General features: G+C 39.1%; 1 protein-coding gene across 1 annotated transcript; it reads right to left on the reverse strand.

The window, feature by feature from the left end:
* Window positions 1-2,402: 2,402 nt before the first annotated feature.
* On the reverse strand, window positions 2,403-14,079 carry LOC106874161 (probable ATP-dependent RNA helicase DDX41). Its single transcript, XM_014921786.2, has 15 exons — window positions 13,941-14,079; window positions 12,190-12,285; window positions 11,446-11,698; window positions 10,928-11,002; window positions 10,378-10,438; window positions 9,257-9,466; window positions 8,544-8,697; window positions 7,981-8,117; window positions 6,958-7,120; window positions 6,632-6,835; window positions 5,897-5,993; window positions 4,575-4,724; window positions 4,158-4,229; window positions 3,195-3,305; window positions 2,403-2,667 (listed from the first exon to the last, which is right to left on the reverse strand). Exons 1-15 carry the CDS (start codon window positions 13,956-13,958, stop codon window positions 2,531-2,533), a joined length of 1,938 nt encoding a protein of 645 aa, XP_014777272.1. The 5' UTR covers window positions 13,959-14,079; the 3' UTR covers window positions 2,403-2,530.
* Between the last annotated feature and the right edge of the window lie 519 nt (window positions 14,080-14,598).

Consider the following 14,598-nt stretch of genomic DNA (forward strand, 5'->3'; position numbering starts at 1 on the left):
TTTTATTAGCTGCCCTTCCTGATACCATGGCAATTTTTTTTTTTTCTTTTTTTAATATATTCAAAAAGAAAAAAAAAATATTGCTAAAAATTGAATCAAAACCAAACCAGATTGTGCCATCTGATACACCCAATGTGTATTAGGGTGGCACTTTATAGGAAGACCCTTGCTTTTTTTTTTTTTTTTTAAAGTACTTTTTAAAAAAAAAAATGTGCAACAGCTCTAAAAATTAACCTTTTAACTTAACACCATGTGTTGTTGTTACTGTCAATATTGTTGTTGTTGGTGATTCCACTCCAGGGACATCACCACTGTTGTTGGTGCTGATCGGCGGCATGCTGCAGATAACCATTTATCTACCACCTGCCTCACTAAATTACTTATTTACCTACCTACCTACCTTACCTGCCAATCAACCAGCTGCCCACCCAACTCTAATCACACTGCTTGTTCCAGAATTCCGCTGTAAATCAAATACAGTCCAGATCAACCACAAATAAAATAATTTTTTTCCTAAGTCTCTTGCGTGACTGCCTTCATCTGACCCTTTTTTTTTTGCTTTGACTCGCATGCTTTTTAAGTTTTTTTTTCTCTCTCTCTCTATGGCAGTCGGTAGAGCACCAAGCAAAAAACATCTTGTGGTATCTGATTACCTCCCTTTATATTGTTAATTACGAATGCTGCCCAGGCCCACCTTGTCTTTCCAAGGTTAGTAAAATAAAAAAAACAAATACTGGAGTTGATGTAATCGGCTACGCACCAAAAGTCAGTGTGCCGTGGCTGCAGTCCAATGATCGTAAGCAGTGAAAGACTAAAGAATAAATAAAAAATTTTAAAATTACCTCATTACCATTACCAAACGACCCAATCTTAATGTGGTTAACAGTAAATATGAAACGATGAAAAAACAAAAAAAAAAATCCAAAAAAAAAAATCTCAAAATCCAAAGAACGGAGGCAAATGAGTTTTGGCAGCACTCCTCAGAGGACATTATGAGAATGCCTTGTACCCTGTTTTGTTTAGCTGTTGAGGGTGGGGAGAGAAGAGAAGTTGGTATTTATAGTGCAGGATTATTTTTGAGAGGTGTACTGCTCAGGATTCTATGGAAGGAGGTAACCACTATCTCTGTTTCTCTCTCTCTGTCTCAGTATTATGAAGAGACCATATGATGATAAATAAATAAATAAAATTTCAATTACAGTTGGAAGTCGGAAATGTTATGTTGCTGTGCTTTCTAATTCTGCATGAAGGTGTAAAAAAAAAAAAAAAAATTTTGTTTTCATATGTTTTAAAACAAAGAATTGTTATAGGTGCACGAGTAGATACGTGGTAGGAAATTTGCTTCCCAACCACATGGATCCAGGTTCATTCCCATTACATGGCACTTACTATAGCACCAGGCTGACCTATCCCTGTGAGTGGATTTGCTAGGCAGGAATTAAAAGAAGCCCTTCATGTATGTGTGTGTGTGTATGTATATATATATATATATATATACATACACACACATGCTAGCTCCTGTGGAAGATAATTGGGCTTGTGGCCCTAAAGAGAGCTAAGTAGCATGACTATAATATATCTATAATGACTATATGCGCCCTGGTGGTGTTTGATCAGAGGTTAAGGACAGATGAGTATCAATTCTGTAATGCAATCATTCTATTGTTCCAGTCCCAAAGTTTTTATCCTGATATAAAATTAACGAAGCGATTGTCATTGACTTCTGACAAATGCCATCCAAGATGGCATGAATCAGCCTCAGCCAAGCTTTACCTGCTAGAAATAGCAACCCAAAAGTCAGCAGCAGGCCAGGCAAAATGTTAAGCGGGGTCTTGTCTGTCTTGATGTTCTGAGTTCAAATTCCACCAAGGTCGACATTACTTTTCATCTTTTCAGGCTCGATAAAATGAGTACCAGTTGAAAACTGGGAGATCGATGTAATCGACTCGTGCCCTTGTGGCAAAATCAAAAGGATCCTGTCATATATGTAACTGCACATGTGCTTGTCTCGGACTATTTTTTTCAGTGGGATTTGAACTCGGAACATAAAGAACCAGAAGACCTGCTGTTGAGCATTTTGTCCAATACTTTAATGATTCTAATTAAGTTGCCCACCTTAATTGACAACTAGTAAGAAAATAAAGAAGTATTTTTGATTTTTTAATCTTTTCTTTCTAATAATCATCATCATCATCGTTTAACGTCCGCCTTCCATGCTAGCATGGGTTGGACGATTTGACTGAGTACTGGTGGACCAGGAGGCGACACCAGGCTCCAATCTGATTTGGTAGAGTTTCTACAGCTGGATGCCCTTCCTAACGCCAACCACTCCGAGAGTGTAGTGGGTGCTTTTATGTGCCACCGGCATGAGGGCCAGTCAGCAAAAATAAAAATCCAAAATATCATTTTGAAATATTTTATTTTATAAAAATATAATTTATAATGAAAAATGTGTATGTTGTAATACAGACAGGAGCAACTTTTATCTCCACCGTACACATAACATACACTCTCTCTCTCTCTTCAAGTTTTACCAATCTGCAGCATTGTGTGCCAAATAGTCTCGGCGTCCAATATTTTGAGCTTGTTTGGTCTGAAGTGCTTCCAATTTGGGACAGTCTGCAATACGATGACCCAAACCACCGCAGTAAGAACAACCAATTTCTCCTGCAAATATAATTTTCATAAAGAAAAAAAAAAAAAAGAAAATTTAAAACTTTATCAAAGACATGAAAGAAAAGGGTCCACCAAAGTCGCGCAACTGGTGAGCAGTTTGAAGATCTGCAGGAAAAATTTACAAAGAGGAACGTAGCAGTGAGGTTTGAATGTTGAAAAGACAGAAGTCTAGTATTTGTAACTAGACATAGAACGACAAAGGAATAATTATCTCTTAGTCCCTGGTTCCACTTGCAAGGGAGATTCGGAAAGATAAATACATCTGTAGATTCTGTGGATCCAGATGTGAAACGTATTTTGAAGAGTGAAAAGAGTTTCGTTCATGGCAGTACAAACAGAACAGGAATACACACACACACAAAGATAAACAAGAACACATATGTACATACGAAAACAAACAAGTATACGCTCACACACACAAGGACAAACAACACTACACACACACCTACATAAATATAAGCTGGAAAACTCACAACACAAACACAGATGCATACAGACATAGAAAGAAAAAGACTTACCTCCAATGTCCAGGTATTTCTCACTCTCAGACTGTAATGTAGCCAGGAATGGTGCCACTTTCTGTTTGGCTTCCATCAGTAAATGTTTCAGATCCAACAGAATTGATTTATCTGTAACATGGAAATGGTTGTTAAATAAAGATTAAATTTATGTACTTGCATATATCTATGTGTGTGTGTATATATATATATATATATATATATATATACACACACAATATATGATATATATTATCATCATCATTTAACGTCTGTTGTCCATTCTGGCCCACATGTAAACTTGTATTCCCACTGACAATCCAAACATGAACTCTACACCTCAACAGTGAATGATGACTATGGCATCTGTGCTATCCAGTCTGCTTGCTCTCTTAGAACAGCATTTGTCTTGTGTATTGCTGTACTTGAGAAAACCTGCCCACCACAACAGAATAGAGATCCTAAACCAAGGTGCCACGTAAAAAGCACTGGTGTGGGTGCTGCTGTCATGGTACTGGCACCATGTAAAAAACATTGGTACGGGTGCCACATACAAAACATGAGTACTTGTGCCATGTAAAAACATTGGTGATGGTACCATGTAGAAAGCACCCAGTACACTGTGGAGTGGTTGGCATTAGGAAGGGCATTCAGCCATAGAAACCAAGCCCAAAACAGACTGAGACCTGGTGCAGTCCCTGGCTTTGCTAGTTCCTGTCAAGCTGTCCAACCCATGCCAGCATGCAAAACGAATGTTAAATGATGATGATCATGACTGTGGTTAGTATTCAGGAGGGACATTGTGAACTGGTTGGCTGCAGCCAGCTCCACCCATCCTGGGTGGATGCCACTGCAAGTACAGGTAAGGTGAGAATAGCTGAGGTGATACGTGTCACATGTAGTGAGAGGCAACTACCAAAAGGGGGGGGGGGTGAATCCGCTCACACAAATGAAAACCAAAACTCCGCCACGCCTTCTACTTACCCACGGTCTTGTTAATGAATGTTGTTGCTGTACCTGTTTTACCACACCTTCCTGTACGGCCAATACGATGGACTGGAAACCAAACAAAAGAAGAAACAATGAATATCTTTCAGTAAGGAAACAACAGAATTCAGAAGGATTTGTAAAAGAAATCCTTTCTCTCTTTCACATTCACAACAAACGCAAACAGACACACACACAAATAATCATACATAAACATAAGCCTTTTCAATATTCTTTCTCTCACACACACAAACAAAAGCACTTTTGGATACTCTTTTTTACACACACACACACACGTACACACATACATGCACAAACATAGACACAGAAAGTGGAGGAGGAGTAGCACAAGAGATGGAGGTGGAGTGGCAACAGGGCCACTGTGAGAGAGAGGAGGAGGGTGTAGTAACTCACCATAGTTTTCTATGTCTTCTGGCATGTCATAATTGATGACATGTTGAATGTCAGAGAAATCAAGGCCTTTTGATGCCACATCTGTTGCTACAAGAACGTCTTTCTGACCGTTCCGGAATTGTTCCACTGATCGAGTTCTCTCTTCTTGGTCTGTTGAAACATACACACACACACACACATTTATTTATTTGTATAATAATAACATTGGTTTCAAATTTTGGCACAAGGCCAGCAATTTCAGGAGAGGGGGGGGGGGCTAAGTTGATTACATCGAAACCCCCCCCAGTGTTCAACCAGTATTTATTTTATTGACCCCATAAGGATAAAAAGCAAAGTCGACCTCAGCAGAATTTGAACTCAGAACGTAACGACAGACTATGCATTTTGCCCAACGTGCTAATGATTCCGCCAATCCGCCACCTTATATATATAATAATCCTTTCTACTAAAGGCACAAGGCCTGAAATTGTAGGGGAGGGAGCTAGTCGATTACATCTACCCCAGTGCATAACTGGTACTTAATTTATTGACCCTATAAGGATAAAAGGCAAAGTTGAACTCAGAACGTAGTGGCAGATGAAATGCTGCTAAGCATTTTGCCTGGCATGCTAATGATTCTGCCAGTCTGCCACCTTATATATAATAATAATAATAATATTAGGGATAATTTTCTTTCTAATTTTGGCACAAGGCCAGAAATTCTAAGGGGAGAGGGAAAGTCAATTACACTGATCCCAGTACATGACTGGTACTTTATTTAATCAACTCCAGTGGTTTGAGAGGCAAAGTTGACCTCAGCAGAATTTGAGCTTAGAATGTTAAGAGCCAGAATGAACACCATCAATCCTCAAAGTTCATAGCACTGGTAAAGCGGTGCAGCATGTGTTTGATTATACATGCTTTGACCCTGTTTTGATCAACCAATCAGAACATCTGAAAGTAAGACAGTACCTCTCTGTGCCCAGTCTGATTGCTTTGGTAGCATGTTCTTTTAGAAATAGGGAGAAATTTTACAATGAAACAAGTTCTTGTGTGCGAAAATGAGCCTGGGCTGTCAGGATCAAACCACTGGAGCCTTGCTACTCATCTCTGGGCACAGGATTAAATAACACCGAGGAGGTCAGGGCTCAAAGTGTTAGGCATTTTGTTTGATGTGCTGACAATTCTACCAACTTGCTGCCTAAACAAGAAAGACCGAGTCTGTTAACCTATAAGTCCAGCTCTGTTAATAGTGTTGGTCTAACTTGTTAACAGATGGAGACTGTTAACAAGTAAGACCCTGGCAGCCAAACAGTAAGACCATCTGTAAACAGAACACTCACCTTTTCCTCCATGAATTGCAACGGCCTCGACTCCTTTGAGTAGAAGATATTCATGGATGGCGTCCACATCCTGTTTCTTTTCAGCAAATACCAGTACCTGTAACAACAACAATTACATTGAATAAATTTGTCATTAAACAACACAGGTGCAGGCGTGGCTATGTAGTAAGAGGCTTGTTTCCCAACCACTTGGTTCCGGGTTCAGTCCCACTGCTTGGCATTTTGGGTCAGTATCTTCTACAATAGCCTCAGGCTGACCAAAACCTTATGAGAGGATTTAGTAGATGGAAACTAAGAAGCCTGTTTGTGTGTAGGTGCAGGTGTGGCTGTGTGGTAAGAAATTTGCTTCCCAACCACATGGTTCTAGGTTCAGTCTCACTCCATGGCACCTCGAGCAAGTGTACTATAGCCTTGGGCCGACCAAAGCCTTGTGAGTGGATTTGGTAGACAGAAACTGAAAGAAGCCTGTCGTATACATATATATATATATTTGTATGTATCTATGTGTACGTGTCATTATGCCTGTGTTTTGTCTTCCACTACCGTTTGACAACCAGTGCTGGTGTGTTTACAGTCTCGTAACTTAGTGGCTCGGCAAAAAGAGACTGATAGAATAAGTACATGGCTGCAGTTGAAAAATGACTGAAACAAGTAAAAGATAAAAGATAAATGAAGAGAGAAAGAGAGAGAGAGAGAGGAGTGAGGGGGGAGAGAGAGAGAGAGAGAGAGACTTACTGGTGGTGGTGTCTTCTGGAGACATTGCAGTAAATAGACAATCTTTGCTTCTTGTTTTACGTATTCCACTTCCTGAATAACATCGAGGTTGGCGGCGCCAGCTCGACCAACATTCACTGTAACTGGCTTCACCAATGCACTGCGGGCAAAGTTTTGGATTTTCTTTGGCATGGTGGCTGAAAACAGTAGAGTTTGTCTCTGAGCCTAAAAGAGAAGAAGAAGATGACGAAGACGAATAAGGAATAAAAAACACCACCACCACCACCATTACGAGGAGGAGGAGGAGGAGGCTAACAAAAAGTAGTAGTAGTAGTAGTCATGCTTACCTTGAAATAAGAAAATATTGTCCTGACATCTTCTTCGAACCCCATGTCAATCATACGATCAGCTTCGTCCATGCACAAGTAACGGCAGACATCTAGAGTTATCATTTTCTTGTCCAGCATGTCCATCAGCCGACCAGGTGTGGCAACCATGATGTGGACACCTCTGGAAGTAAGGTTAAAAAATAGGAAAGATTATAGACAGACACTACTCAAAGATATATCTATACAAATGTCTCTGTTACTATCTATCATGCTACTCATGTTTTTAACTCTAATTTCTTTACCAATGTGTAGCTGCACTAAGACCGTCCCTTTTCCATTGCATCTTCCCTCTGCAATCATTTCATTTGATTTCTTTCATCTTGTTAATCAATCCCATCCATTCTTTTATTATCCCATCTCAAATCACATCTGCTTCAAAAGATCAGAGACAACACAGAAAAGAACAGAGAGGACTCTTAAGTATTGTAGAAGCGAGGACAATTTCTCTAGTGTTGGTGTGCCAATAAAATGTACCCAGTATACCCTGCAAAGTGGATGGCAGACAAGGAAGGAAGGAAGGTCCAGTCTTGCAGGAGATAAAACAAACTCCAGTCTGTCTATAGAGGAATATTATGTTATTTGGAGAGATGTGAAGGTGACAGGAAGGATATCCGGCTATAGAAAATCTGACTCAAAAATCACTCCGTTCACCCCGATTTGAACTCAGAATGTAAAGCTCTAGAACAAATCCCTCAGGGAATATTGGCCAATGGTCTACGTGGCCGAAGAGAGGTAATTCTCTAAGGGACATAACTCGGTAAGTGAACTGAAACATTCATTAAATACTGGTCAATAACGTTTGAGACTGAAACTGAGAAGTGCAGTTCCTGTCCAACCCATGCCAGCATGGAAAACGGACGTCAAATGTCGTTGATGATGATGATGATGATGATGATACTACAGCTATGCTCTTTCAGACTTGAGGGTACAAAATAACACCAAATTAGGGGATTAAAAGAATAAAGGGATTGTTACACGAACCTTTTGACAAGTTCGATTTGATCTTTGACAGGCATACCTCCGATACACAGCGCACAGCGCAGGGCTGGTAGGCCATCGAGTTCCATACAATTGCAGTAGTACTTGATTATTTCATGAGTCTGTCGTGCAAGTTCCCGCTGGAGTAATGTAAATGAAGACAAGTAAATATCAATTATAAACACACACAAATATATGTATATATATATATATGCTTTATTAAAAAAGCAGTAAAGATATCACAAAAACTGTTACTCAGAGTTTTTGCATGGAAAGCAAATGCTAAACAATGACGATATATTTTTTTATTCTTTTACTTGTTTCAGTAATTTGACTGCAGCCATGCTGGAGCACTATGCATACACACACGAGGGTGTGTTGAAAAGTTCCTGGCTTGGGTTGAAGAAAATACAGGATGATCATTTAATTATGATTTTATTCAATATATTCCCCTCTCAGATTCACATGTACACACAGACATATGTCACATACATGTACACAGAAAGAGAGAGAGAGAGACAGAGAAGAAGAAGAAGGAGCAAAGAAGGAAATATCTGATAACTTACCGAAGGGCAGATTATGAGGCCATACGGGCCCTCATTCTTGATGAAGGGCAGTCGTTTCTCTTGTTCCATGCAGAACATAATAATGGGCAGAGTGAATACCAGTGTTTTACCAGAGCCTGTGAAAGCAATCCCAATCATGTCTCGACCTGACAAACTGTAAATGAGAAAGAACAATCAATATAGATCAACAGATCAATCAATAAATGACGGGGGGGGGGCCCTGAAATGCTCCTGGCTTTAAGGGTGTTGTGAAAGGTCTTATTGGAGGCCCAACCTTCCAAGTTTTTTTTACAGGGCTGAAGGAAAACTGAAGGACTGCTGTAATAAGTCTGTGAATCTGAGAGAGGAATATGTTGAAAAAAATCATAATTAACTGATCCTTCTGTATTTCCTTTTACCCAAAGCCAGGGACTTTTCATCACACACTCACATGCAGACATTGTATTGTATCTGTAACACACACACACACACACCATGACCATGGGATTGCACCTAGAAAATTCCCCTCTGAGGCACAAGTGCAGGCAAGGAAGACCAACAGTTGCCCGTGCATATCAGCCACCCCTGTCCACGCCATTGATGTTATCCAAGGGAAAGGCAAAGGGGCTGATACAGCTTGGCACTAGTGGCATTGCAACTCATTTTTACAGCTGAGTGGGCTGAAGCAACGTGAAATAACCACCTACAACAACAAAAACATTTAAGCAACTTACACAGCAGGTAGGCCCTGAATCTGTATAGGGGTTGGTTTAGTGATTCCCTTTTTCTTTAAGCCGTTGATGATAGCCTTGGGGAATTTCATCTCCTTGAAGGTCTTTATAGGGGCAGGTAGGTCTTCACCTTCAACTAAAATGTGGCCCTTTTTCCTCACTTTAGCATGACGCTGCTCTGACATGTTCAAAATATGGCGTGGAGGGCGCCATCTGGTGAGAGAGAAACAAAATAAAACGGAATTTAAAATTGAATGCTTCAGTTTTGAAACACACACACACACACACAAACATGCATAAACACATACTAAACACAATAAAACATACAAAGACATATACACACACACACACATACAAAATGCATTGCAGTTAGCTCCCTTGTTGAAAGTTACACATACTCTCATTCTTTGTTTTTTTTCTACTCTAGACACAAGGCCCCAAATTTTTGGGGGTGAGGGAGCCAGTCGATTAGATCGACCCCAGTATGCAACTGGTACTTCATTTTTGACCCTAAAAGGATAAAAGGCAAAGTTGACCTCGGTGGAGTTTGAACTCAGAACACAAAGACAGACGAAATACTGCTAAGCATTTCGTCCGGTGTGCTAACGGTTCTGCCAGCTCACTGCCTTATACTCTTATTTCCAGTAAGGGTTTTAGGAGTAGAAATCGACCCCAGGACTTACTCTTTGTAATATTCCAGTACTTATAAACTTTTAGAAACAATAGCCAAATCTTCCTCAAAAACCTGGTGCTTGCTGGTTTCAACATACAAGACAACCTCTTATAGAGTCATATAAGCTTCTAGAAACAATAGCCAAATCTTCCTCAAATCACAGCCTAGAGCTAGCTAGTTTCAGCAAACATGAGAACCTCCATATCGAGTCACACAACTTTCTAGAAACAATAGCCAAGTCTTCTTCAGGTCACACCCTATGGAGGAAGCATTGGACAATCTAAAAACGGTTGAAACATTTCATCACAGAACTCCATAACAGAAACCATTTTAGAAGCCTACAGTGGGCTTTCCATCCAATTTTCTAACAGCTCTAGGAGTAAACAACACTTGACTCAATGGAGACAACAGGGTGGGAGGTGTCTCATAAAATAAGGGGGACGTGACTTACCCAGTCTTTATGGGTTCTTCATATTGTATTCCTCTGGCAAGTTCTGCCACACCCATCAAAGCTGGAATTAAAAAAAAGACAAGATACTCAGTGATAAATTAAACAACATTAATTGGTATAAACAATAGAATATGAGGAGGTGCTGAAAAGTTCCTGGCTTTGAGTAAAAGAAAATACAGAAAGATTGATCAATTATGATTTTATTCAAAATATTCACCTCTCAGATTCACATACTTATTGCAGAGGCCCTTCAGCTTTTCTAAGCCCTGTAACAGAACTTAGAAGGTTGGGCCTCCAACCAGGGCTTTCGTGACACCCCTCGTATATGTTATTATATATAACATTGTGTGTGTGCAACTTCTAGTCTAGTAGTGTGTGTGTGTGTGTGTTACAACACAGTGTGTGTTGTAATGATAGCATATGTGTGTGTGTGTGTATTACTATATACAGCACAGTGCATTATGTGTAGGGGTATCATAGAGTGTGTGTGTGTGTGTGTTATTACAGATACATACAGTAAAGTGTATTTAAAAATCGTATTTCTATTTACCTTTCTTTTCTGCTACACTTTCCAGAATCTTCTCCTCTTCTTTCAGCATCTTTTCTCTTGCAGTTTCTTTTCGAGCTGAAATATAGTAACGTTAACAATGAATATGATGATGACGATGATGATGATGATGATGACGATGATAGTAGGGATGATGATGATGACGATGATAGTAGTGACGATGATGATGATGATGATGATAGTAGGGATGATGATGATGATGATGATAGTAGGGATGATGATGATGACGATGATAGTAGGGATGATGATGATGATGATGATAGTAGGGATGATGATGATGATGATGATAGCAGTGATGACAATCACCATGACAACAGTGATCATTTTGATGATGATAGTGATGGTGACAATGATTACTACAACAACAGCAGTAATGAAAGGGTTAAACCTACCTGTCCCTATTTTAGGTTAAACAAATATTTTGCACAGTTGCCCATGAATTAAAAATAAATCCAGGAAAAAAACAAGAACAACAACATAACAACTTTGCACCCACTGACCTTCTGCTTTCTTCTTCAGCTCACTGTGTTGATCCAACAAACTGATGTTCGCTTTCGGCCCAGAACATATTTCCTCCTCCTCATCAATGTCTTTCTTGTCAAGGTCCTCCAGGACTTCGCTGTTTTCATCCTGCATCAGAAGCAGTTTGTTTATGCTGTTGGTGCTGCTGCTGGCCGACGTCGAACCCAAGTGCTTGTCGGACTTCATTAATTTCGTAGCACTGATTCCCATCCGTTTATACAGATCCTGGACCTTAAAAGACAACGCCAGGAAAAAGAGAAGAGAGAAATTTTGAGAATAAAGAAAAGAAAAAAAAAAAGAAAATTTCTGAGGTGCAGACATTGCTGTGTGTAAGAAGTTTGCCTCGTAACCACATGGTTCCGGGTTCAGTTCCACTGCATGGCATATTGGGCAAGTGCCTCTACTATGGCCTTGGCCTGACCAAAGCCTTTTGAGTGGATTTGGCAGACAAAAACTGGAAGAAACCTGTTGTATATAGATATCATCATCATCATCATCATCATCATTTATCAAGTATTCCCACTGCCGCAGTTGAGCAGTTTTCTCTGCTACTGATATAGTTTTGTGCTTTTAAACAAACACAGTGCATCCATAGGGGTCATTTTCTCTGGATGACTACTGCAGTTCATTTGCCTTTTTGCATTATGTATGATACACAGATGGCTTTTTTAATCAATACTGTTTCTGTTACATATAATGAAATATTTTTATAATGGACTTACATTCTCCTTTTTCCTTTCATTGAGCGTAATGTATGGTACGTAATTATCATCTGAGCTGGAACTGCTTTCATCTTCTGCTTCAAGGAATCTCTTTCTCTGGATACAATTAAAGAAAGAAAGAAAAGACATTTAGTTAAGACAGAAGCTTCAAGCAACTTTCATTGTAGTATTTAACCCTTCAGCATTCAGATTACTTTGTCGAATGTAATGCTTATTTATTCTCATTTCTTAAAGTTAATTCTGTATTGTCAGAGAAAGACTTCCTTTTGTACCTCACCCCAATAAAAAAAAATTTTTAATATTAGACATGGTGGAAAATTGATTTCCTACAGTGTCTTACAATAATAATAATGAGAAAGTCATAAAAATTAAGAATTTCTTTTAAAAAAAACTTCATTTCTGTATTATGTATATTCATGTCCCAATTTGCCAAACGTTAAGGCCTAAATTGCCTCACTCTATGAAATTTGCCAAACCTTGGGACATGAATATACATAATACAGGAATGAAGTTTTTTTTTTTAATAGAAATTCTTAATTTTTATGACTTTCTCATTATTATTATTATTATAAGACATGGCAGGAAATCAATTTTCCACCATGTGTAATATTAAAAAAAAAAATTATGGGAGAGGAGGTACAAAAGGAAGTCTTTCCATGGATATAGAACGGGGGGCACAAAAGGAAGTCTTTCCATGGATATGGAACGGGTGGGATTACAAAAGGAAGTCTTTCCTTCGTTGCTTTTTGCAACCTTGTCAATGAATGTTGACTTACTGTGGGTGTTTAAACATAACTACAGATGTACAAGCGAGTCTGTGTGGTTAAGAAGATTGTTTCACAATCATACGGTCTCAGGTTCAGTCCCACTTTGTAACACCTTGGGCAAGTGTCTGTTACTACAGCCCAGGACAGACCAATGCGTGGGAATGAATTAGGTAGACGAAAGCCGTGCGGAAACCCGTCGTATAGATGTGCAGGTGCGTGTGTGTGTGTGTGTCTTTGTGTAGTGTTTGTCTCCCATCACAATTTGACAACCGATGTTGATTCGTAGTAAAGATTGTTTGCCAACGTAACATGGCAGTCCTGGTTTAGGACTAATGCTGCTGTAATTTTGCCCCAGGAGACATCGTCTCCAGCTGGCTATACGACACGATCTGTGTCCTTATATTTTTTTGTTTTTAAGGACACAGATCGTGTCGTATAGCCAGCTGGAGACCAACATTAGTCCTAAACCAGGACTTCCACGTTATGTTGGCAAAAAAATCTTTACTACAAAGTACTGTTGCTGAATATCTCACGTTGTGAGATTTAAAAATAGTAATTTCCGATGTTGGTTTGTTTACATCCCCGTGATCGATCTAGCGGTTCGGCGAAACAGGCCAATAGAATAAATGGTAACCTAGCTTTAAAAAAAAAATATGTAGTGCGGTCGATTTGTCCGACTAAACTCTTCAAGGCACGGCTGCAATCCAATGAGTGAAATAAGTAAAAGATAACAGACAGAAAAATGTACGACTACATTATAGAAATGCATCCTTATTTTTCTGTTGTGAAACTGATTCGAGGGAGATGTTGCTGTTATTTTTAACAGCTTTCGGACGTGATCTGGAAGAAAAAACCCATAATTTCAACAGCTTGTCCATTTACTCCATGTAATTCTCCCAATATACAGCAATCAAAATAGCAATAAAGCAATAACAAAGAGTCATTATAATAAATTACTATGGTAATAATAAATTAAGTTATAACCTTTTGTGAAAGATCCATGCTTCTAGATTCGTTTCAAAGTTCAACAAAAGAAAAGACAAGGGAGACAATCGTTTGGCTAATTGTTTTGGAGGATTTCAACGGATGCATGGAGTTACAGTTCTTGGTTGAGCTTCTGCTAGAACTCTCGCTCAGAAGAAAATAGGAAAGCTTTATATTATTTCCAGTGTGTGTGTGTGTGTGTGTGTGTGTGTATTTTATATAATTTTTTTTTAGTTACTGGACTGCGGCCATGCTGGGGCACTAATTTGAAGTGTTGAGTCGGACAATTTTTTTTTTTTTTTTAAAGTCTAGTTCATATTTTACCAGTCTCGCATGGGGCAACAAAGACAGATAAACACAGACACACAAACACACACACACATATATATATATATATATATATATATATATATATAATACAACAGGCTTCTTTCAGTTTCTGTTTGCCAAATCCACTCACAAGGCTTTGGTCAGCCCAAGGATATAGCAGAAGACACTTGCCCAAGGTGCCATACAGTGGGACTGAACCCGGAACCATGTGGTTGGGAAGCAAGCTTCTTTATTTCTTTTAAATTGCCATAATGGCATTACATAGAGGGGGACACTTCAACACATGTAGGGACATATAACAATTAAAATAAAAATATGATGTTATGAA

This window comes from Octopus bimaculoides, chromosome 22, assembly GCF_001194135.2.
Source record: "Octopus bimaculoides isolate UCB-OBI-ISO-001 chromosome 22, ASM119413v2, whole genome shotgun sequence".
Lineage (NCBI taxonomy): Eukaryota > Metazoa > Mollusca > Cephalopoda > Octopoda > Octopodidae > Octopus > Octopus bimaculoides.